Source organism: Parus major, chromosome 5, assembly GCF_001522545.3.
Source record: "Parus major isolate Abel chromosome 5, Parus_major1.1, whole genome shotgun sequence".
NCBI lineage: Eukaryota > Metazoa > Chordata > Aves > Passeriformes > Paridae > Parus > Parus major.
Genome location: NC_031774.1, coordinates 18820107 through 18845309, shown reverse-complemented (window position 1 = coordinate 18845309; position 25203 = coordinate 18820107). Strand labels below are relative to the sequence as shown.

At 40.4% G+C, this 25203-nt stretch overlaps 1 protein-coding gene across 1 annotated transcript in view; it reads right to left on the bottom strand.

Annotated features, from left to right (window-relative positions):
- The window catches only part of LDLRAD3 (low density lipoprotein receptor class A domain containing 3), a 73332-nt gene that overhangs the window by 29174 nt on the left and 18955 nt on the right, over positions 1–25203 (bottom strand). The window contains exon 3 of the mRNA XM_033515296.1: positions 22969–23103. Coding sequence (XP_033371187.1) covers positions 22969–23103 — 135 coding nt within the window. The remainder of the gene's footprint in view (positions 1–22968; positions 23104–25203) is intronic.

Below are 25203 nucleotides of genomic sequence, written 5' to 3'. Positions count from 1 at the left end.
GGGAAGGGAGACTGCCATATACATAGACTGTGTCAACATGATCATTATGAAGATGCCAAAGAACAAATTGCTTTCCAAGTAAAAAGCCTCAATAGAACACCAGCTGTTTCTTCCTGCAGTTAATTAGTAACAGCAAAAATTCTTCCCCACCTCTGTAATAGAACAAAAGCCATTTTACCAAATGACCCTCAGTGCCTTCTCTGTTCTCATGTTTTGACCTTAACCCAATTTGCAACAAAAATTCCTCTTTCTCTATTTCCAAGAAGAGCACATCTGAATGAGCATAAACTTACCTTTTGAGGAAGCATACTCTGCAAACATTTTTAATTGCACTGTTTAGTGAGAAGGTATTAATCTCTTCCTGATAATTAGTGGATTTAATTAATAGGGACCATCTTTCAAAAAACTAAAATCTTTCTAATGCATCCCAAGCTTAATGAAAAAAAAAAAAACCTACATAAAATCAGAAGCGTAGTCATTAAAATTATATGTCAAGACTACAAAAAGGCTATCCAAGCCCTTTATCTTCTCAAGAGACAAAAATTACCTGTGAAAGCAAAAAATACCCAACAAAAAAACCGAAAACAAAACAGAGAATAAGAGACAAATTATAAACTTCGATTCATCATTATTTATTTGCACAGACAAAAGAGTGACTTTATCATATTCTGATACTTCTATTTAATTACTGGAATAATTTCAAATGAAAATGTAAAAATATGAAAAGGGATAAAAACATTTGATAGAGAGATTTAGAGGCCAGAGTATTTTGAGATAATAATGTAAATGTTTATTTTGCAAATATCCTCTTGTCACCACATCATTTTTTTATACAACGTTGAAGTGTTACCTTATAGGAATTCCTAGCTGAAATGGATCATCAGTATTAAACTCTTCTTGCTGGTCAGGAGGATTAACAAGGCATAAAAGCATCACATTAAAAAACAAAGACTAATGTCTACAATCAGACTGTATTGATCAGAAGGGGAACTACATTTTTTTTTTCTGTTGCACTTCAAATTGCTGATTGATGCAAGCATTTTCCACAAACGGAAGAATGCCTGTTTCACCCATTCAGAGGTCACACAGCAGTTCTGCTGGCAGTCAGCATAACAAAGTATCAAAAGCTTTTTTGGGAAATTCCACATAGAGGAGTTCCACATTGCTAAAAATGAAATAATGTAGGAGAAACATGATTTGAATTCAACTGCAAACATACAGAAGGATCCGATCAAGATCACCCTACTTCAAAACACTTTGTTGCAGGTGCCCTGGGGAACTGCATGAATTAACTCCTAACCTTCCCGAGGGCATGTCCAAAGCAGAAAGGGATTCCCAGCTTCTTCCTGAACAATGTTTTCAGGTGACAGTGTGTTTCTGTCCTGCTAGATATAAAAGCCAAGACACTAATGGTTACTGTCTTTTTAATGTCTTTTTACAAGGGCATATAGTGACAGGACAAAGGGGGTGGCTCTAAACAGAGAGTATATTCAGATTATGTGTTAGGAAGAAGTTCTCTATGGTGAGGGAGGTGAGGCACTGGAAGAGGTTGTCCAGAGAAGTCATGGATGCCTCATCCTGTCCAAGGCCAGGCTGGATGAGGCTCTGAGCAAACTGATTTAGTGGAAAGTGTCCCTGACCCAGGCAGAGCGCTTGGAACTAGATGATCTTTAGAATCCCAACCCAAACTGGTGTAGGAGTCTATGATTAAGCAAGTAATCAACAAATAGTTTATATAAATCTCTAACTATACCCTTTGAAGATAAAGGAAGTGCTACTGCTATCTTATAAATTTGGGAAAAAAATTATTGCGAAAGAAATTTGCCATAAGTCACATAGTAGGATCATAGATGATCAAGAAACTGAATTTGTTTGCTCAATTCTTTGATTAGATGGCCCAAGTCTCAAAGATGCTTTGTTTCATCTTTATGATCTCTGGTGATAATTACAGTGTGTCAGGAAGCCTTTCAACAAATCATTCCTATATTTCTCCTCTAGCTAAAAGCAGAGTAGAAATGGAAGGAAAGCATTTTTCAAAATAAAAATGCTATCCTCCTTGATTTGCAAAACCAGTTGCCAACAATGCAGATCCTCTTAGTAACACAGTGAGAGGAATCACGAGCAAGGAATGCCTTCACAGATCTGGCAAGTAAGCACTCTGACTCGCACTGTCAAATGCGTGACTAAATGTCAGACTCTCTCCAGCAGCTCACTCCCTTCTCTGGAGGATGCATTCAAAAAGCTAAGCTCCACAAATACATCTAGAAAATCCTTCTTCCCTAGGAAGATGCTCTGTTATAGAGGAATCATTAGAATCATTATAATATCAATAAAGCAGCAGATTAAGATCACAAGACTTATCAGCAATACCCTGCTCCTAAGTCTGTTCATGTAGCCATGGCTACACCAGCACAAGCAGTTGGGATGTTCTCATTTATTCTGCAATTGGTCTGGAGTACAAACAACAATAAATTCTGAAGCCATAATGGACTGGAAGATTCAGGATAAAGAAATGACATTAAAACATCCTTCTGAAGATTAAGACAGCTCCTGATTTTAGGTGAAGTCTGTTCAGCACAGGATGGCAGTAAATGAAGCATGCAGTGAGTATCTGCTCACAGATGGGGCTTCAATACCTTTCCTAGACCAGCAACATTCTGCTAAACCACTGCATCCCCAGCACAAATCTGCAGTCTGAAATCAAAAATACCTGGGCCATTATGCAAAGGGCTACTTTGGGTTAAGAAATTTCTTAAAAACAAGTGCCTGTGTCTGAAAACATTGTGCTGGATAGGCATCATCATCAGTCTTTCTTCAGCTGACCTAAACTCAATGCTGCAGTTAACAACAAAAATACTGGCCAAATCTGTACCTCTGACTGACAGAACAGCACACATTCTCAGGATTAACGATTCTGGAATCATGGTCTTGTACCGATCCTGTCCTCTGCTACAAGGCAGTTTGAAGGAAGACAGTATTGATCATCAATGCCTTATCCATGGGCATACATTTTAATTCTTTGGGGTTGAAAAACAGGGTGTTTGTTTGTATGAACACTTTAGGTTTTTTCATTTTTACAATTACTGGCTACTTTTAGAAGTCTTCCTATAGGTCAGGGGCAACATTATTCCCATGGATCAGGGAATAAAAGAAAAAGAGGGCAGAGAAACAGAGTCACATGGTTTGCATAGACAGTTATAACAAAGAAGGCAAAGAATTTACAGTACGAAAGGATGCAAACACAAAAAGCTTAATGTTAACCTGATGTGATGCCAAAGAAATAAAACAGACTAAAAAGAAAATATTTGCCAGTATGTTCTCTGGATCATTAACAATGTCTAAAAATATCCTTGGTCAGCATCTTTCCTTGACACAAGCAATCTGTTCAGAAAGGCAAGTCAGCTTCCCACTAAATCCTGATCAATAAAAAAATCTACAGGATACAGTAACATCCTCTCTTGGGAAGTTAAATAACCAGTGCTTTGAACATCTGACTAAGCATGGTAGTGAGGGAGCTAACAAAACTGCAGAAAGCAGTGGAGGTAGATGAGGGAGAAGTGCAGAGGACAGAAGTTGGAAATACAGTGTTCAAGCTGCACGTCAAAATGCCACTCATAAGCACTTGATTTACACAGCTGATCTGAAAACTCATGCAAATAAGTATTTCCTTTGGAAAAAATATCTACTTGGCATACAAGAATCAATCACATGATTACATGTTAATAGACAGAAACAGAATGCTCTGAATGCATTTAATTATAGTAATGGGAACCAGAAGGGAAAACATTACCCACTGGAGTGGCAGAGGCTATGGCAAGTTATTGTGATAGAAAATCAAACCTGTTATTCCAGAGCTTTCTATGTGTAGCCCAGAGAAAAATGATCTTGCCTCTGCTTTAACAATTTTAAACACAAAACAATCTCAGCATTACATGATACAATTAATAGCAAAACAGAAACTAAAATACAACTAGCATAACCCCGGCATGGTACAACTATAGGAAAGGCTGATACTCCCTGCAGAGTGACTAGCACACCAGAAAAGCTCAGCCACAACAACCAAGAGCTGGCTTCTTCATCTGTGCCACAGAAGCACAGCAGCTCTTGAAACAGGCACAAACTTACTTAGCAACACCTCAAGACATTTCACTCATCCATGACACAGGCTATGTAGTTGTCAACACAGGAAATTATACACAACTCTGACATTCAAGTGTGAAGTTTCTAATTTTAAACTTCATCTTGAGAAAGGTCTAGCTCAATTTTTACACAGGAAAGTGTCTGAAGTGGCCCATTTTCAAGTCATAAAAATGTGATGAAACAGGAATATCCACAGCAAAATATCTGGGGCAAAATATGGGAAGTACTACAAAATTACTTCAGCTTTCAAATCAATCTCTGTATTGGACAAGGAGCCAAAAAGCTGTGACCATTAAAGCCCACAGTGATGAGTTGAATATGCATGAACCAGATCATGGAAAATGAGCCCACCAGTAGCAGAGAGATCTGCTGCTCTCTGGAAGCCAAGACCACGCTCACTGCGGAGGGGGCAGGTTTTACCACTGAACACTCCCACTGCAGCTCACAAGTCTCCCCTGACAGCGAGACAGCACTTGCAGTGTGACAAACCTGTGATGGTTTACTGCTTCAGAATGAAGTCTTATCTTCATCCCTATCTGGCTGCAGGACAACAAAAAATGCAACCAATTTACCTTGCTGCTCTGAGGATGAAGGGCAGTGTTTAGACCATTCTGTGCTGTAAAAACATTACAGGGGTTAATACTGAGTAATCATCAAGTTACTGCCTTTCACCCTAGGCTTAAAACCACATAGAAGTCAAAGATTTAATATTTTAAAAAACTGACCCTCACCTCTAGCTACATATATAATTTATTAAATATTGTGCAACAATCAAACTATAAGTCTAGTAGTGCTAAGAAGCAGCATTGTTCTCAGCATAATACAGACCTGCAAAGGAAAGTTCTTCGCCAAACTCTCTATTTAACAGGTGAAATTCACTTCCATCCTGAGCAGCTATCCCAACTTCATCCACTGCAAGCTTCAAAGTATGAATTCACGGACTGACAACCTTTTAAGGTTAAAGACACGTTAACTAACGTGCCTTGAAGTATGATCTTGAACCATCTGCCTATTGAATCCCCTTCCCCACTGTGAAAAGCTAGAAGGAATCTGTTTTCACAGAAGGATAGGACAATTTGTGAACGCTATTTCCAATAGCATTTGACAGCACTCACAGAAAGTAATTTTGGCACCATGTACCGCACATTGTAGCTTCACAGAAGAACATTATTCGCTCGGTGTAAATAAATCCTCCCATGCACATTACCTGTCCCTACCAGCTCCTGCCTGTACATGACTACCACCCACAACTACACTCTAACGAGCCTTCTAATTCTACTTTTTCTGGTAGGTGAACTACCTGATGTGGGAACTCCCAGAGCTGCCCTCCAGCCAGGAAAGTTCCAAGCAGTAGGATGTTCTCATTCCTCTCATGTTGGATCAGACATCAATCAAGAACAAATACATCAGGTCTCCAGATGTAACAGGAATAAAGCTTTGTCAAACATCACTCCCCCAACAAACACTTCCTATATTGTACTAGAAGAAAGTAGGGACCCAACACTAACTTTTTCTTAACCAAACAGCCAGAAGTTTTTGTTCTGTGCATTTACACACAGCCTCACAACACATCCCTTTTCCTAAAGAAAGCCAGCAATTATGCAGCAGTAACCCCCCCAAGCCTCAGTGGGATGCCATGCAGGACACTGTCTCATTTGGCAAACACCGCCATCACACTTGTTTGGTTTATATTGTCAGGATACTTTAAACTTTTAAAGATTAGTTATAAATCAAAGCAACATGACTTTTTCAACAGAACAGATAGTCCTACCCAGCTCTTACAGATGCATGTCATGCAGTTCTATAGACAAACAGTAATTCTCCTGGCAACTGCACAAGCTAACAAAACCACATTTACATAATAAGATTGTGAAATAAACTCCTGGAAACCAAGAATCTCAAAGTTAACAGTCAGCTCTTTGTCAGTGTTAATGATGTGCATACTTGTGTGCATATGAGTGGGCAACAATCATCTGCAAAATGAAAAACTGCATTAGCATTAAATTTTGAATTTTCTGTGTCTTGCTTGGGTTGCAGATTTAATTACTTTTTAATACAGGCTTCTTGTCCATTTTCTGAAAAGGGAAATAAATAGAGGATTGTGAAAAATGAAACACATCCACAGAATGTTACTGCTTTAGCCAAGTGATTATTTTAAACTGTTTTAATGTTTTGAAAGCTTTGTCTCAAGTAATCAAACACTACTTTAAGGAGGCTGTTCATGATATTTATGAATGCAATTGCTAAAGCAATTTATTCTCAAGCTATTAGCTCATTGGGTCTCATGAGTCAAACACAGGATTAGGGCAAATGAGTTTCCTGAGATGCCTGTGACAGTGCAAGACAGGAAGAAAGGGAATCAAAAAGCTACTACTGATAGTAGAAACAGGAATTCATCTGGTTAAATGCTCACTTTCATCAGCAACACTGCCACACCACCATGTTAGAAGATTCACAATATTCAAGACTTTGTCTTAGATGAAAGCACAAGATCCTCACTGAAATATAGTCCTGTATTTAAAGTGTAAATACCTGATCTGCCGTTTATTGGCATTTTTCATGGGACCCAGATTACACCATCCCTTAATCTGTGCCTCATCACCCTCAATGCAATTCCTCTGGAAAGTGGGAAAAAAAACAAAACCAGAACTGCCACTACCACAGCACCAAGTGTTCACAGAGAGCAAAGCAGTTCTCCTGTGTTAGCTCCCAGGACTACCACTTTGCCTCCTGGACTTCTCTGAACATGTCTCTTCTGAGCAAGCCCTTGTAATGAATTTAGCTACTTGTAGTTAGCAAGGAAGAACTGACATTAGGTGTACCTAACAGAAGACAGACTGAAAAACCTGAGCTTTGGAAGCCCATTTGGAAGCATTTTAAAGATGCACTGGTAAGTTGTAAGAAATGATGGTGATTCTGTAGAGTGGGAATTTCCCTCCCTCCCATAGGAATGAGAACTACACCAATGCTAAGGACTCCTGCTGCAGTGACAGCTGTACCTCGATGAACCAAACCTGTGCGTCATTTAAAGCCCACTTGGGCAGAACACAAGTGGCCTCATAATTCATAATAGTAAATGTTCTTAAATGACAACAGACAGGAGTTTTGTCCTTGGAAGGAATGAACCTTCACAACCTTGGTTAAGCAAGTGAAAACTAGAGAAAGCAGCAGCTTTCTCCAGGGCTGACAGAACAGATGGCTAAGGTGCAGCATGAAATCAAGAGGGAAAAGACAGGTTGATAATCTCTTCTGAAAATGCTCCCACTCACACTTTACTGCCAGAGAACAGACCTCCCCCTCTCCTTTCTTAGACTGCATAGTGGTAAAGGACCTTGTCTCCCACTTATATCTACTTTTGCACCCTTCCCACTACTACTTTACCAACAGAACGAAAGCCACATCAGCCAAACAGCAGCCATACCACACACCAGAAGTGGGAAAGAAGTGGGAAACTGCCTAGAGGAAGGGTGACACCAAACTGCCAAGCCCACAAGACCCAGCAGAAAAAAGTAGAGCTTCTCATATCGCTAAGAGACACCGTGCAACAGTCGACATCCCTTTCAGATTCACCAGAAAATGCCAAATAAGCTGGTGTAGGGGATACCAGAATTTTTCCCCAGTTAGAGAGAAAAGAGAGTGCCCTCAGAATAACCATCACAAGTAATAGCTGCTCCTGTTTGTGTTTTGCACTGGGTAAAGTACTCCCTCATTTCAGCAGAGCAGCCCTGTCTCAGCAAATGAAGACCACTGAACATCCACCTGCCCTTCCAGACACTCTGCCTGAAGGGCAATGGAAAGGATTTTCACCAGCAGTGGTGAGACAGGGGCTGGTACAGCACAGCCAGTGAATAAATGTGAGATGGAGCAAGGAATGACAGAAGGAAAACAACACCTTTTAACAAGCAACAGCAACAACTGGAAGTTTTAAGAGATACTGGTGAGGTGGAAGAAAAGTCAAGTAGGTCTCACAGACTCCACTATTATGACCAAAGAGATCTCCATTTCTATCTCACTGAATTCCCCCTGACAGTTTCTGTTATCTTCTTCCTCTTCTCCTTCTACCCTCCCATGAAAAGTCTCCTAACCAGATCTGTTTTCTGGACATTTCATGCAATATTGGCTAGTATAAATGCTTTTCAGCTGCCTGAAATAATTTTTATGCAGCTTGAAAGTGCCTAAGAAAACAGATGCTGCAGCAGAGCTACCTTTACCCACAGCAGCTGGACACCAGGCAGAGCTCCCTGTTTGCAATGAGCTCTGGCCATCCCCTGGGCCAGGCAGAGGACAAGGTCCTGGAACTGGACCTTGCCCAAGGAATGAGCTAGATAGGGAGGAGGAAACACCCAAGCACTTACCCCCAGGCTCACAAGATACACTTTCAGTCTGGAACACAAAATGTAAACTATGTAGGGCAAAAGTAAGCTTTAGAAATTGAGATCCAGCAAAAACATAAATAGGTAATAAATTCAGCTGGACTGAGGATGGATTCATGTGATTTACCAGTCACTGACTCTGAAAATCAACCCCAGTCATTTCCATCCATGGAGAGAGAAACTAGCGCCAAGAAAAATGAAAGAGAATCCTTGTTTGATCATTGTTTTGAGTTCCAGAGATCAAAAAAGCCCAAACAGTATAATAAATAATAAAAAATGAAGTCATAACATCTGTATCCCTCCTGTACTCCTCTGAAATTAAGCACCTATGCAAACACATTTTGACTTGCAGGAAAAAATACCTCGTAACAGATAGAATGCAGAGGACAGAATGAGATCAGACCAGGTTGAACCATGCACAAAACATCAACAGAAAGGTCGATGTTTGAAGATGAAGCCACAGGGGAGCAATTTAATAACTTCCGAGTGACAAAATGGGCCGAAATGCAGCTGATCTAACCACTGGAAAAGTAACAAGCTAAAAGACAAGCTCAGCACTACACAATCCTACCTCTGGACAATGAGAATCTTCTTTCAAGAGTTATTTAGCAAGACTCAGCAAGAACTGGTCCACGAGACCTTAATAAAATTGCAGCTGGGATGAAGTGCTCATTAATAGCAGGAAGCACATTTAATGTACAGCTCACAGCAAGAGTGGAAGCAGCCAAGTGTAGGGCAAACCTCACTCATCTCAGCATCGGTTTTTCACCCAAAACAACTGAAATAAATTCACCACCCTATTCAGGAAGTCAAAGATCTAGAGAGTTTTTTTCTGGATGCAAAAGTAAAAGGACAGATAAAAGTTAAGAGTCATTCTGCACTACAGGCTTGTAGAGGCCCTGAAATGACATAGGCTATAGAGCAGAGATTAAGTTATTAAGGTTATTAAGTTAGAACAGGAAAACCTGTGAGAGCTGCCGTTACAATAATCCCCCAGAAACAGTAATTAAATCCTCACAGCCTGAGGCCTTGAAACTTAGACTGAACAAAAAAGCATAGCAGAGTGGTACAACAGGACAGGGCAAACCGAATTGTCAAGATATGGTGATCCTTTTTGAAGCCTCTAACAAGGAAATAAGTGGAAATATCTGAGATATCTGCTCCAGTCAGCATTCTTTCAAACAGGGAGAAACCTTGCTTGCATTAAGTTATCTTTCCTGCTTCATTATTTACCTCCTTTAAAGAAAACACACATTGACATTATATAAAAGGGTGATATTTTCAAATTTGCCTGAATACAGAACCTACTAGAAGTTGACTTTACTTGTGCATCTAAACATGTTTTGGAAAAAAACCCCACTTCATATTTTTGGCTTTCTTGTTGGGACAGAGCCATAGCACACATAAAAGAGACACATTCCTTTCTCAACGTGAAAAGGGCAGAGGTGCACAGCACCCTCTTCTTTTCCTTGGCTTTCTCACTGTAAAAGTAGAAGGGAAAAGGGTACAGAAAAGAGAAGAAAGAAAAAGGAGAAAGCTAAAGAAGTCTGTCCTAACTATCAGGAGAAGAGACAGCATATGATGTGATTGCAATTCCAGAGGCAACTACCATAAAGAGTAAAGTAATGGTTTTGGAGAGGCAATCCTGCAGCCCCTGGAAAGGAACAAATTGGAGAAATCTGATTAGTTTTTTTCCTCCCTTGTCTCCCACAGCTGAAAAACTTGGGGAAGAGCACAGCAGAGAACTCCACCCTGTTACACATGACAAAGACTTGTGGTTGAAAAAAGCCAGGGGAGATTTTTCGCTGAAGCATCACTCACAGAACTCACAGCAGTGAGGAATGCTTCTAGACAACTGCTGGCAGCAGTCTGCACTCAACCCAGCTGCAAAGGCTTCCTCCCCCTCCTCCCTTTTATGAGTGGGCAACAGTTCCTGCTTTGTACCCCAACCTCTGCAAAGCCACATCTGCTGCTGTGGGCTGCACATGGCTGGGGTTGGCCAAAGGCTTGCCCCCAGCTTACACTCCAGAAATGGACTATTAACCCAGTTCTTCTGGAAACTTCCTCTAGCAGATGTTTAATGCACTAACTTCTTTCAAGATACTCCCCCCACCACCTCCTTCCACTGCAAGGGCTTGGTTCTGGTGTTCAATGGGAAGGTACTGCAGCCAACAAACACACCTCATGTCAAAAGCATCAGGACACTGCCCCCACCTAGCAAACCACAGGCGGGGAACTGCTAGCAGCATCACAGAAACTCGTGACATACGCTATAAATCATGGCCATAAAATATAAGCAGAAAAAATAATATGGTAAAAAAGGGCAGAAAGGAAATTCCTGCTCTAACAGCTCTAGCACAACCAGAGCAAAAATTGACTCCTTCTCACCTGATTGTGAACTGCAGACACCACTAAACTTACATTAAATCTCAGCTGAAAGAAACACACGACTGCTACGAATACTGCCAGATGGCAATGTTCTTGTAGAGGGCCACTGTCTGGCAATCACACTGGAGAGATGTGGTCCAGAGATGGAACAGAAAGGAACATATAACCCAGTCTTCTCAGTGAGATGTGTGATTCCTCCTGCCTATGGGTTTTGAGGGTTTTCTTATATTTGTTTATGTTTTAAGCCTAGATGATCTCCTGCCCCTTCAAGGTGACACTAAAATCAGAGAAAAATGATTGTGTAGGAGAGATTTACCTGAACAGGGCATCAAAATTTTGTGACGTTTTAACTAGAGGTAGTAAAGTGAAGTCTGGATATGGCTTAGTGCAGAGTTCTCCTGGTCTGACATGTCCAGAAAAGCCAAGAACAAATGTGACAAAAGAGCAAGATTCAAAATCTGAAGACAGAAAAAAACCAAAGCAAACAAACAGAAACAAGTGAGGAAAAGCTCCTGATGTCTTACAAGAAAGAAGGCAATTAAAGAAATAATTAAAAAAAAAATAAAATAATAAAACAAAACAACCTGGGGGGAAGAAGCAGCATAAATTTGACTTTATTTCTTGAAGAGTTTTTCCAACAAAATAAAGTAGAGAATATGGTGAGGGTGAAATGATGAATGAAAAGAGCACAGAAACAAGAGAAACAGGTTCAGTATGATTCCTCTACTCTGTATTTACACCAGGCTTTCTGGAAAGATTGACCATATTGCTGATGTACAGGTAAGAAAGACACAAACCAAAAGCATTCTGATACCTTGCTGGGAAATGCATTATTCAAATGTTAACTCATTGCACAGTGTTTTTCCATGTGCTTGGTTTCCACCTCAGACAGGCCATACAGCTTGCAGAGGCATCTGCTGGGATCTGTCTCCAAAATGTGGCTCACAACACCACATGTGCACGTTTCCTCAGGCATTTCCAGCCAGTGCTCCTTCACATACAGAGTCTTGAATTACACCCACCTTGGCCAGGAAGGCACTCCCTGAATATTTTCTTGCAATTATCAGTCACGGTTAGAACCTGATCTCATATGGCTGCCAACTAACCATCAACTGGGATTTACATATCAAGAAGTGCAAAAGGTAGTCTGGAAAACAAGGGAGAGGCCAGTAGTGGCTTCTGCAAACACTCACTGATTCAATCACACTTGTGCTGTGAACTCAATGAAAAAAGCAAGAATTTGGGCTCAGGATTGTAAACCTTGGCAGCTAATTCATCACAAAACTGATCATGTGTGCATATGAACAGCAGGTTACTACCACCTCAGGCTTAATTATATGAGCTGCCTCCCACACAACAGCAACTGACAAGACCATGGCCAACTGACCCATTCATAAAATGTAATTTAAAAAAAGAAAAAGTAGGAGCATGGCTTAAGCCTCTACCTGTGATATGCAGCTGCTACTTGCACAGTAAGCTCTGCTCACTGCCACCAGGCCTTCTCTTTTACCAAAACATCTGCTCCCATCCTCTCGTTCCTGCTATAGCCACCCAGCTGTCTGAGGAAGAACCTATCCCCAACACACCTGCTCCAACCTGGTCAGACCAGTTTGGCTTTAATAGCAAGTAAAAACAACAAATTAAAATGAACCTGGAATTTGTTCATTTTTGAACAGAACATATGATCTCCTCATCCCCCTTTTTGTGGCTGATCACAGTTGAGCAGTTTCTAAGCAAGGATACAACTTCCTTCACAGTACTGCATTCCTGAAGTCACATACTTACTGTTTTCTAATTCTAGAGTATGAAAGAAGGAAATTAAATTTGATGGTCACTTACTGTAAGGACCTGTACAACAGTCCCATACAGTATTCCCAGAACTACAGTTTCTTACATGTATCAGCGCAAGATACCTCGCAGAGCTCCAATTTTAATTGCATATAATGTTTCCCTCAAACTAACTCCAAACCACATCCTCACAAACCAGTCAGCCAGGCTCCAGCCAACATGGACTTCAAAGTTGACTGACGGAACAGTTCAAGTTTTAGTTCAGAAAACCTGTGAGGTCTAGAACTTGTGCTGCAGCAAAGTCCTTAGTCTTCCATAGAGAACCATAAACACTATTTGCCACAGAAAAATCGCCTCAGAAAGTCTAGAGGTGTTTTCCTGACAGCCATCACTAAATCAAGGTTGGTGTTTGCTTGCAATTCAGCATGAAGAAGGCAGAGGGAAATGACAATCTATGAAAAAAACATTTGAATATAAATGGAACAAGTTAGTTTTTAATTCCCATAGTTTTAGTGCAGTGCAACATATTTCCTAACCTCTTAACAAAAACACCAGATCCTCAAAATGACTTCCACTTAAGAGCTCAGTAATTGTTGCATTTACTGTAGTGCAATAATGCTGTTAAAATAAATGAAGCTTTGAAAGTCTCTGCTTTGAAGCCTCAGAGAATATACTTCAGCACCAATGACCAGACCCCACAGTGACTGGCTGGTGCACTGCAGGTGACTGACAATATTCAGAAATTATTAATCATATTTTCTTCAAATGACTTAATAATCTTTTACACACCTTTGAAAAGTTAAAAATTAGCTATTTTTCCCATGCAAAATAGAGATGAGGCACACAACCCAAAGTGTGCAATGTTATTTACAACACCAGTAGCAGAGAGCATCAGGCGGCTCCAGCTGCTGCCACCTCTGTGCTCAGGACATGTGAACAGGCACTCCCAAGTGTTCCTGCCTTCAGCCATGCTACTGGAAACACTATTTAATCATAGGGTGTATGTATCAACAGAAGTTCTGAAGCCAGTGCTTCCCACTCAGCAGGTTGTGACCTCCCTGAATAGCCCTTACCTGTTTTCACATCTGAACTGAACTTGAACAGAGATGCTAACAGCAATTTATGGCACCACACCCTTCACACTCCTCATTCTCCAGGTTTTACACTGTTTGCATAGACTATATTACAAATGAACAGAAAATTAATTATTCAGATTCTAATTTGCATTGCATGTTGATGTTTATGTAATTGAAAACCATATAATTACTTTGTTTTAACATCCCTCATAAATATGGATTTTTTAACACAGTGCTTTACAGCAAATTAGTACCAAAAGTCTGGTAATGTGAGATGAGAGCATGAGTTCCTTTGGCAAGTTCAGGGAACAGCACGAAGACTAAATACTGGTGTGATGTGTCTCTGATCACTTCATAATTTTCAGCAGGCAGAAGAAAATCCGCTGCAGTTCCCAGCTTTTCTAGGAAGTCAGATCAGACTCTGGGACACAAGTTTTAGTGCAAGAGCAGCAAAGAAGGAAAGTCTAGAATTCAACAGCCTCATCCTTCACACATTTACAGGTACTGAAATGCTTGGCTGAGGATGAATCTCAGCTTAATCTAAAACCTGGCAAGAAACTTCCTTTTTCATGATAATCCACTTACTTATTAAGTTTCATTTGTTAGTTTTAGATCAGGCAGCATGAAATACCTTTCCCTGGAACCCCAATTGGCAACTTGCTTGGGGTTTAAAGCCACCCTTAACTAATTTGTTCTCCAGAGTGAATACAGCACACTGATATAGCAACTTAAGTGTGATCTACAATAAAGAAACAAATGCCTTTAGCTTCAGCTGCAGAAAGTTAATGCTTCCATTGACCTGGCTGGGAGCAGCATTTAGAATGAGTGGGCATGAAGATTGGTAAGGTCTGGTAGATAAACTTTGACATTAATACCACCTCAGTAATTTGGCATCCCTCACAACTCAGTTTTCCACACCTTTATTTGTCCTATAGGATGATATAAAATCGTATTTTCTGTAAGGCAGAATAAAACTGCAGCAATGCTAGCACAGTAAAGTGAAAACAATTGGAGAAAAACAAGAATTATCCTAAACAAGGATTTCTCAAAGTAATAGACACAAACTGCCAAGACCTGTTGAGGTCCTGCCCTGATGGGATCACCTCCATTTCTGGGGACAGTTCTGCATTTCTACCTGCTCTCCTTCACAAACCAAGTGCACTGCAGCAGCACAGATTCTAGCTGAAGGGACACACCTAGATGATCTGGAGTCACTGCACTTATTCTTGCTGAGCCAATGTCAGTAAAGCTTCTCAGCAGAGCTTGGTAACTCTAGGGGACTGTCATATTTTTGACTGAAAACATACTGTTTAAGGTCAGTCACAGAATTGGCTATGTACTAAACTGCTACAGAATCTGAATGGAGATCCTTTTACAGCTGGCCATGTTGGCTCTGCCTGTGGCTTTAGCTTTGTTTAAGAACACACGTACAAGCTTTGACAGAGGTCACATGACCCAAATTATTCCCAGTTATAACTGAAGTAGGGAAAAGATACAGATTTTAACCACATGGAAAACTAGGTACAGCTGAGGACAGAGTTGCAGCCTGACATTTTAGGAGTCACATCTTCCAACTTCACTGTTGGCAGCTGCAGGCAGAAAAAACCAAACCAAATAAAAAACCTACTCCAAAGTCTGACATTCAAATAGCTGAGATCTGCTTTTCCCCATACACACAGGTATATACAACAAAACTGGTCTTCTTGCCAATTCCACTGCTTCACAAAAAGCCAGTCCAACTCCCAAAAAGAAAGGGACAGGGGTGCTCTCTGCCCAAGTCCCAGTGCAAACTGCTGAATGCAGCCACCTTCCTCAACAGTTACACTTGGGAAATCATTTCTAGCCATTGGTTACAGACATGACAATGCCAGACCAACAAAGGCACTGAAACATAAATTAACCTCACACTTTTTGTTGACCTGGTTAATGCACACAGGTCTCAAAGCTAGGTTAAGGCTAAAGCATTATTACTTACCTGAGATTAATGTCAATAACCAGGCTAAACAGCAAGGTTTAAAAGTGCAGGGTTGATAGGGACAGACCCGGTGGGAGAGCAATGCAGACCATCTCCCAGCTGGGCTTCAAAGTAGAATTACAGGTTGGGGTAGGCCAGTCTGATGAGTGAGGGTTAGAAGTGAAACAGAAGACACAGCCAAGCTAACTCCCACTCCGCTAGCAAGAGTGTCTCTTCAGTACTTAACCCAGGAAACCTTTGGTGAAGCTCTTCCATGACATGTGCTTGCTACAACAACTCCCATTTTCCAAGAAAAAAACATGTTGTCCCTGTACTGAAACTTCACTGACAGAAGGTTTCATTTTAAATATAAGTGCTATAATAATTTTCTACAGTAAGTGTAGAAAATGCACTTGTTCACCTTACCTGGAACTGATTTTGTTTCACAGCAAGTCAAAGATTAACATCTGTGCCTTTTATTTGGATTTCCTCCAGTGACAGCAAAAAGACTTGGGTCTGGCTCCTACAGTCCAGCAAGAGGAGCATTTAGCACAACTAAGTCACACTGACATAAATGAAAAGTTAATGCAATTCAGCAGCCAGGGCATGGCACGACATGCCAATACATACAGTGCACCTCAAGCTCCAACAGGATGTTATAAACTTGTGGAAAATGTATTTCACGAGGATTTATTTATTTTTACTAACGAGAGCTCAAGATATAATTTAATGAGCCTCAAGATCAATGCAGAAAAATAATGTCCTTTATTTCACACTTGTCTTTCTCAAGTGTAACATTTTATAACCTGTTTTTGAAGTCTTGAAGCACAGGCAATGAAACTGGATCTCCACATCATCACCTCTTTCTGCAACTTTTAATTAGACATAAATGCCACAAAGTGAAGGTAAGAATATCTGGACACAAGCATTCAGAACTCACATTTCATCTGGACAGGTGAGAAAACCCCATGCTTTCTCAGGCTCAGTTCCCAGCTCTTCTCATCAGTCACTTGATGAAAGAAAAGTATCCCTACACCTCCTGTTTTTATAAGTAGCATGAGAACTGCAATTTCAGTTCCAGCAACAAAAAAAACCAACCAACCAACCAAAATTAAAAAGCATGGTATTACAGTAGAAGTCCAATGAGGCAATCCAGTGAGACCAGCACTTCCATGATGGGAGCAAGCTGTGCCTTGAGGGAAGGCATTCTGAAGCACTTCTGTCTACAGAACATAATTAATACAAGCTGGAGGCACAGTGGTTCTCTGTCCCTACTATCATCAAGGAATTGCTTTCAGGTCAAGATGATTGTTGCCAGATCCTATTTTTCTTCCCTATTATCACTGATAAAGCTGTTGATAAACATGGTGACTCCCAGTGACACAACACCCCAGCCAATATTTGACCTAGATCATAAAACTGATTTTTACAGTAGTCAAGTTATCATCTGCTGGTAACTTTGAGCTTCAAGTCATCAAAAGTGATCTGAGCAGATTAGGTGAAGAGAATGGACACGTCCCAGATCTAGAAACACCTTTTAAAGTAAGTTTGTTGTCCATTTCAAGACTTAAGTCATTGTCTATTGCCACATTACAGTTGCTCTTAATAGAACATCTGCTCTCCAAACAGGGGCAGCATGCCTTTTATTAATTACATTTTGGCAACACGTCTTTTATTATTCTACCAAAATGACTGTAGAAGCAACATGCTGGTCTACTATTCCTAGTAGAATAGGAGACTATTCCACAGCTACATTTGCCTGTTCTGCAACAAAACCTTGTCATATTCACAAACTCAGGGAGCTGAGTGACAGCAACTCAAATCCACTTGTACCAACTGTCTGGACCTCTCCCTGAGATCCCCACATCTACTTTAAACTGCTTAGATTCCAAAATCTCCATGCAGAGTGAAGCAAGAGTTCCTCTCTTGATCCCACTCAGAAAATACCATGTTTCTGAATGAGTCTGGGCCCATCTACAGCAATGCCTGGATTATTACCATCTGTTCTTATCAAGTGATCAACAATCTGTTTCAGAAATGATGGCCTGCCCTGGGAGGCAGCACAGACCACAGAGTCCATGTGCTGTCAAAATTAACACAGAGATGAACTCAGCAGTCACCTGAAAGGTCAGTACCAACTACATGAACACCTGCCTCCTGTAGCTCACCTTACGTGTTAGTCCCCATGCAGATGGATCAGTTTTTTTCTTGACAAGAACCCTCTCAAATAAGTCATCTTTTGAGGAGAAAAAAGGGAAAGAAGAGGAATCATGGTTTCAGGGAATGGAGGAGCACAGGAAAGAAAAAATTCACAGCTAACAAAACTATTTCCATCTAGCAAGTACTACAAAAGAAGGATATTAGGGAGCTAAATATGGTCAGGCAAAGCCTTCATTTAATAAAACGTTCAGTGACATTTTATTTGTATCCTTCATTATGTTTCTGCTTCTATTCAGTCTGCCTCCGAGTATTAAATTCCTGCTGCAGGCTGAATCTGGGCTAAGATTATGCACAATAATTGCAAGTTGAGCTTCAGTTTACAGACTGAGACAATAATGAGTCAGAGAGACTCAATAAAATCCTGTATACACACAGGATCAGATTACAAAGCCTTGGGATGTTCAAGTGATACCACGGCATTTGGGAATTTCAGATTTTCAATTTACCAGGTGCAAAAGGCTGGTTACAAGCTCCATACGGAGTGGGATGTTCTGGGAGCTATTTATGTTTCATAAACTAGGTTTTGTGGTATTTCATTGAAATTTAGAGTACGTCTGTTCTACTTAGCTGTCAGTTCTAAAACCCACTTTGCATTGCAACTCAGTCATGCAAACATTAGCAGTGGCCTTGGTGATTACATCTACAGCCAGCCCACTTCCAGCTTTGCTATAACTTAATCCACAGAAACTATTGTTACAGGATTCACATTATCACATAACAATTCATTTTAGGAAGTCAACATTTTGAATGATTTTCCTCTTAATTTGACACAGGGTCAGATTTTTTTATTATGCTGACAAGTTTTATACAAGCAATTTATAAATGCCTCAGAGAAAAGAGACTTCTGAAACTGTGTATGCTTCTATAATTGTTTTAGAATACTGGGGCATATAAAAATCCTAATGCAAGTTCAACTAAAAGATTAAAAATAAAAGGAGGAGGTATCCACATGGATAGCATAGGACATTACCAAATACACAGGACAAGAATAAACTTCTGAACACTTGCGAAACATTTGGTTTATAACTTGATCATGATGGTATTGTTTACAAACAACTGCAGAGCTAGAATTTCAGAAATACTACTGGAGTCAAGAACCTCTTTTTACAGCAGCAGACAGAGTAAATACAGATTACCAACAATAAAACTCCCTTTCCTAGGCAACAGGGTTTAAACTAGTAAAGGTATTTAGCAACTTAGAAAGAAGAAAAGGACAGCCATGAAACAAAAATGGATTTGAATTAAAGTATCCAGTATGCTCATTAGTCTTCTAACGAAAAGTACAAAATGGAGGAAAAGAAGCACTGTGAGGACTCATTTAGATTAAAAAAACCCCAAACCAATTAAAAGAATAAATTAAACACAGTCCTAGAGCTGAACAAATTTACATAGTTGTTGGAAGATACTGAGAAGGAGCAATTCCTTTCCAATTGAGTGGATTCTTGTCACAGAACAGGAAATCCCCCCAGCAACAGGCCTGAGGAGTACACCCAGAGTAGATGCTACAAATGATTAACACTGTCAGCTAAATAGAAGCATAGGAGAAAAGTATGTGGGAGAGAGAAACTTTCCTCTGAATTGAGATCAATTAAACACAGAACAGTAGCAGAAATTTCTAGTTGTTGCTGGTGTTGGTAAACCTGGAGTAATGCCCTAGAAAGAATAATTCTTAAGTAATTCACATTTTTGACTGGTGTGGATAATTCAAGCAATGATATCTTCCATCCAATCCCAAGACTGAAGCACATACTTTGATGAATACATCACATTCCAGATTAAGGGAAATACTTTGCTGTGCTACTTGACTGCTGGAAAACTGAGATGACCAAAGTATAGCTGTGGTGGGATTAAAAGAATTGCTCTGAAGTTTATCACTGCAGTGACAAGAGCTACAGATAACTTCTGTGAGGAATTAGAGAAGAATTCTTTGACTTGCTGCTGAACTGGCACTTTTTAATCTGACACTTTCCTCATGACATACAAACCTTTGTAAAATACACAACACTCAGTTACAAGTGGTGAGGAAAAGAGAGGGCAGGAACGTGCTCTGAAATTTGATCTTCCTCTCATTTTCACAGCTAAATCATGGGGCCATCCCTCCTCTCAAATGAATCTGCTCTTATTTGTGACCAAAATTAGTCTTTATAAAAGCATATCTTCAGGTTCATCTCAAATTGCAGCATGCCACCAAAGCTGTTATTCATTGAATATGGCACATTTTGAAGTGTTCCATGTCAAAGATGGGTCAATATGTTTTTCAGTAGGAGGCCACATTCCTGTTTTCCTAGTCTGCAGAGTGACCCTTCTTGACTGAAAGGATCCTTGCAGAGTGACCCTTCTTGACTGAAAGGATCCTTATGCATGGAGGAGCATCTGACACAAACCAAACTGATATGCTACTGGAGTCTGCAGTAATGACAGCAGGATAAAGGAAGCCTTTGAAGTTCATGGAAGAGCAGGAAGAGGTGATAATCTAAAAAGCTTGTCAGTATACCCAAGAGAGCAGAAGGAGAGCAAAGTATCAATTAATAATTCACACTTCTATTTCCCATGTTATCATAGTATCTCAAAACAGTTTGCAAACACTGATTAAGTCTAATGACATGCCCCTGAAGCAGACAAGCACAGCTGAAGCTCCAGTCCTACCATCCAGGATGGCACTTTGGGAGCATTTCCTTTAGCTGATCTATGCCCTCTCTTTCCCATCTGTTAAATGGTGATAACGACGCTATCATGCAGTGGTTCAGAAGCTCAGTGACTTCTAAATCAACACATTTACAGACAGAAAAACAGCACACAAAGACAATCTCATTGTCAGATTACACTCAATTACACTGAACTAAAGCTACCTCATTTGACATAACACAGCCAGTCGGAAGGAACCCCTCTACATTCATTTTATAACACCCTACAGATTTGCCTTGCTCTGTCCCTAAGTACCCAGAGCACTTGAGTTCTAGTTAATGACCAGGATTCTTGGCTACTGTGTTGACACAAACACATTGTAATTACAGTAATTAGATCTGCTGTAGGGAGAATTGTGAGAAATTAAAGACTGTCCACAGTAGCATCTAATTCCCAATTAACACGAAGTAGTTGGTGTGTTTGCAAGCCAGGACAGACATACCCACAGCTGCAAACTCCAGAGGGAATCGTCATTTATATTCAGATGGGAAGCTGAACACATCACACTTTTAATCCTAGCTTTTAAAGACAGGTACCCTCTCACCATTGTCCACTTATAGATGGTGAAACGGCCATTCAGGGAGGCTCTGAGCTGCCAAAGGAAAAGCAAATTACACAGGCTCCCCACAACCAGTACTGCACTTTGGGAACTCCTCATTCCCAGCCCCATACTTGGACTTTTTTTTTTTCTTTTTTTTTTTTTAAATTGGCCCGCAACTGTGGCTGTTCTTGTCTTAATGGAGAGAGTTCTTTCTGCCTTGTTTGCACCGCTTTCACACACATAATCAGAAAGAATTACTTTGCTTACTCTCTTACTAATCTAACATTTCCAGACAGACCAAATATGAAGACAAAAGTAACAGCTTCATGAAATACAGCTCTTTTCTTCTCTTGAGCCTGACAGTCAGTTCCAAAAGCAGATTGTCATGACAACAAACAACCTGGAGGAAATCCAACCAATTAATCTGCAGAGGAAGCAGTCATCCCAACCTAGGAGAATAGCACTGCTGCTTTAAGCTCCAGAAGCAAAAACAAAGCGAGAAAGCGAAAGAAATCTTACCACTCACATTAAGCTGATTAGGCTGCCTTAGAGCTGGAGTGAAGAGCAGTCCAGCCCTGGGCACGCGCTTGGCCCTTTGGTCCTGCTCCCGACAGAGAGCAGGGGCAGGCCAGACCCTCTGCAAGGCTCTGATCCACACACAGCTATGTTCCCAGGCTGTGATGTAGCTCAGCACGCTGAAAAGTTACCAAGATGACCCCTCCAACCTTTATATGCGGAGCCAAGGCAAGAGCTCATAGGCTAGGCAGAGGTATAACACAGAAGAGACTGTCACACACCACTGCTATAAACCCTGTTTTGTTAGTACGGCTGTTGTGTGTTTTTCCTCTTCCTCTGTGAGTTGTCAAAAAAATTTATCATCATCTTAAGCTCAGGATTATTTTATTTTTCACAAACGATTAATTCATCAGTGCAGGTAGATAGTAAAGTAATTCTCCTTCAATTTCACTAATGACATCTTCCTTCATATGCTGCTTTATCTCTCTTCATCTGTCCTGCTTTCTACAGGCTGATCCTCCCCTGGAAATATCCACCGTCTCCCATATTTGTTCTACTCTGGTCTCACGGTAGTAACTCAGCCATTGAAATGTTTAGCAGCAGATGCCCAATACACACTGTTTGTTAACCTCAAGTCATTCATATATACTTCACGTTTTATAAAACACTGTGGTGTTAAGAAAATAAAACTGAGAAGCACTACCTGTAGACTTATATGATAGGTTAAAAAGAATAAAAATGTCACTGTGTTTTGAGATTCTCCCAAGACTCAACACACAACAATTTTCAAATAAAATTTTTCTTCCCTGTCTTCAGGGGAAGGGTAGGAATAAATGCTTTCACTGCAGACCTGTCCTGCAGTTAAACATAAATATGTCTTTCAGAAGTTAACTGAGCAATGAAGATCTAAAGCTTTAGCATACACAATATTTACTCATCTGGTAAACAGACAGATTCACTTCCAGCTCAGGTCTGACTATCAATTCCCCCATGTCCAATCCATCTCACAGAAGTACTAAATGGATTTCCAGCAACTTCAGTGACCAATGGATCACACATTACAAGCACTTCCTGCAAAAGTCTGTTTTTGCAAACTTGAAAAAGAAACCACTCTTCTGAGCACTGAGAATGCAATGTATGCATGTGCACACTCTCTACACATTTCACTCTCACTATATGCAGTGCTAGCCAACACAGAGCAAGCCAATAGAATCCTATTTTCTACTGAGTCTGTTCTGTGTTGAGTTGGTATAATATTGCAGGAGAGAATAAAACCCCTGTGCCTACCTGGAGGGCTTTCGCAGCTTTCCTCATCACTGTTGTCTTGGCAGTTATTTTGACTGTCGCACACAAAGCTTTTATCAATGCAAAGACCATTTTTACAGTGGAATCGGGCAGTAGAGCAAAGCAATGGATTTGCTGCTGCAAAAAAGAGAAAGTGAGATCTCTCATTAGGAATTCTCTTGCCCAGGCTGTTAAATAGCTGATAAGCATCAACCACAGATCACAACTCAACAGCTGGTCAATTCACTGGGTAAGTGGGAGTAACTTGGCAATCAAACCAGCCCTGGCTCTCTAACCAGGGAGAGCTGAAACTTCTAATTTATGCAAGATTCATTACAATTACCAGAGATTTAGCCCACCCACAGTTGTGATAAGCCTTCTGTTCATTTTCATGAGAGCCCAATCATGATAACTGTTCCACATTTGCTCACACTGAAGACATATGGAGGGTAGAACGGCCTACCATAAACACTGCCTGTTGATTCCCATTACAGAAGACTCCGTTTAGATGAAGTTTCATACTATAAGACAACAATTCTGACTGAGTAGAATTGGCCTGGCAGTAGTTTATTTACCTCTTCCCCATTCTCCTTACTATTTTGAATTGATACAATGGCAATGTTGAAATCTCTCAGCCTCTCACTGTTTGAATTTCAACTCCTTTTTAAGGAACAGTGTTTGCATCCCTCATATACATCATATATAACCATATCCTTCAACACAGTCATCACTTAGCTGAGATATGCCTGATTTAGCTGGTTTTAGTATCTACTCATAAATCAGTCTCTGTCCTTTAATCCTTTTTGGCACTCTTCTATGAACTCCAAACAGTTTTTGGTAATGGGATGACTGAAACAGAATGCAACTTTCCAATCAAAAATCTTAAAGGCTGCTTAGATGCCCTGTCTACTTCAAACTGCTTGTTTGACACAATAACAAAGGGGATTACAGTTTCCAAATACTAACTGGCTTCCATTTTTTAAAGAGCTACAGCTAAAGAGTTTTTAATGAATTAATTAATTAATTAATAAAACTTTCGAGTCTACCCTGGATATAACCTGCAGGACAAATAACAAACACTCCCAATTTCTCCAGCTCCCCAAGAGCTTGTTTAGCACAAACATGCTAAAACTCCTCTGGTTTGAAACTGCTGCACACTTGCATACCACATTGATTTTTGAGGTCACCTTAGAACCTACATACTCCTCTTCATAAGCAGTAACTAGACATTTAGACATGCTAAAAAACACCAAGTGCCTCATTGGCATAGAATAATGGGGAGATCAGTAGCATGTTATCATCAGCTGTAAGGTCCCATTGGAACTATACACTACAAGCTCACGGGAAATTGTGTCATTCCTAATGAACTCCATAAGCTGGTGCACTTTCAACTGAGACCAGCCACTTAGCAGTCTACCACCTTAAGGATATTCAAAGCGCTTTTTGTCAAAACTTATTTTTAGTCCACTTGTTCAAGTGTAACCCGGAGTAATTTCCTTAGCCTTCAATGCTGACTCGCTGCCACAGTCGAAGTCCTGGCAGGACCCAAACCAGACTCTCCAGGACAACAACAGATGCCACCTTAAGAGAGGTTCATGCTGTGGGGAAAGCACAGCAACCACCAACAGGAAAGACAAGTCCTCCATGAAGCAGACAGTGATAGATCACTCTAAAGATTAGCCCTTTTGTTATCTTTGAAAGCTGCTGTCTGTTGTCCTCCTCCTGACCTTTAAAAGTCATTGAAAACAAAACCTCAGCATGTCTCTGACAGGAGGATGAGCAAGTATATTGCTGCAAGCTTTCACCTAGAGACCCATGCTTTTACCAGCTCTTGATAGCAACAACAGGGCTGCTGGATTCAACATAACTTTTCCCTACTGCTATGACTTATGCCTGCTAGACTTACAGATACAAATGGATCTGTGCTGCCACACACAGAGGGTTTAGCCCAAAACAAACAGCACTTCAGATCATCTCTCTGCTACAACTTCCCTGCTGCTGTGCATTGGCAGGCATGTCTGGCTTCAAGAACCTCCTCTCCTTCCAAGAACCTGTTTCACTAAATACGCCATTATTTGCTTTTTTGTTGTTTGAGAACATGTATAAAGAGAAACCCAGATGTGCTGATGACCAAATACATCATATTCTTCAGTGACAAGAAATAGGCAAATAAAAATGGAACAATTCAAATTATATTTAATATTTGTCCAATTTGAGTTACATTTGAGTCCAGAGAAC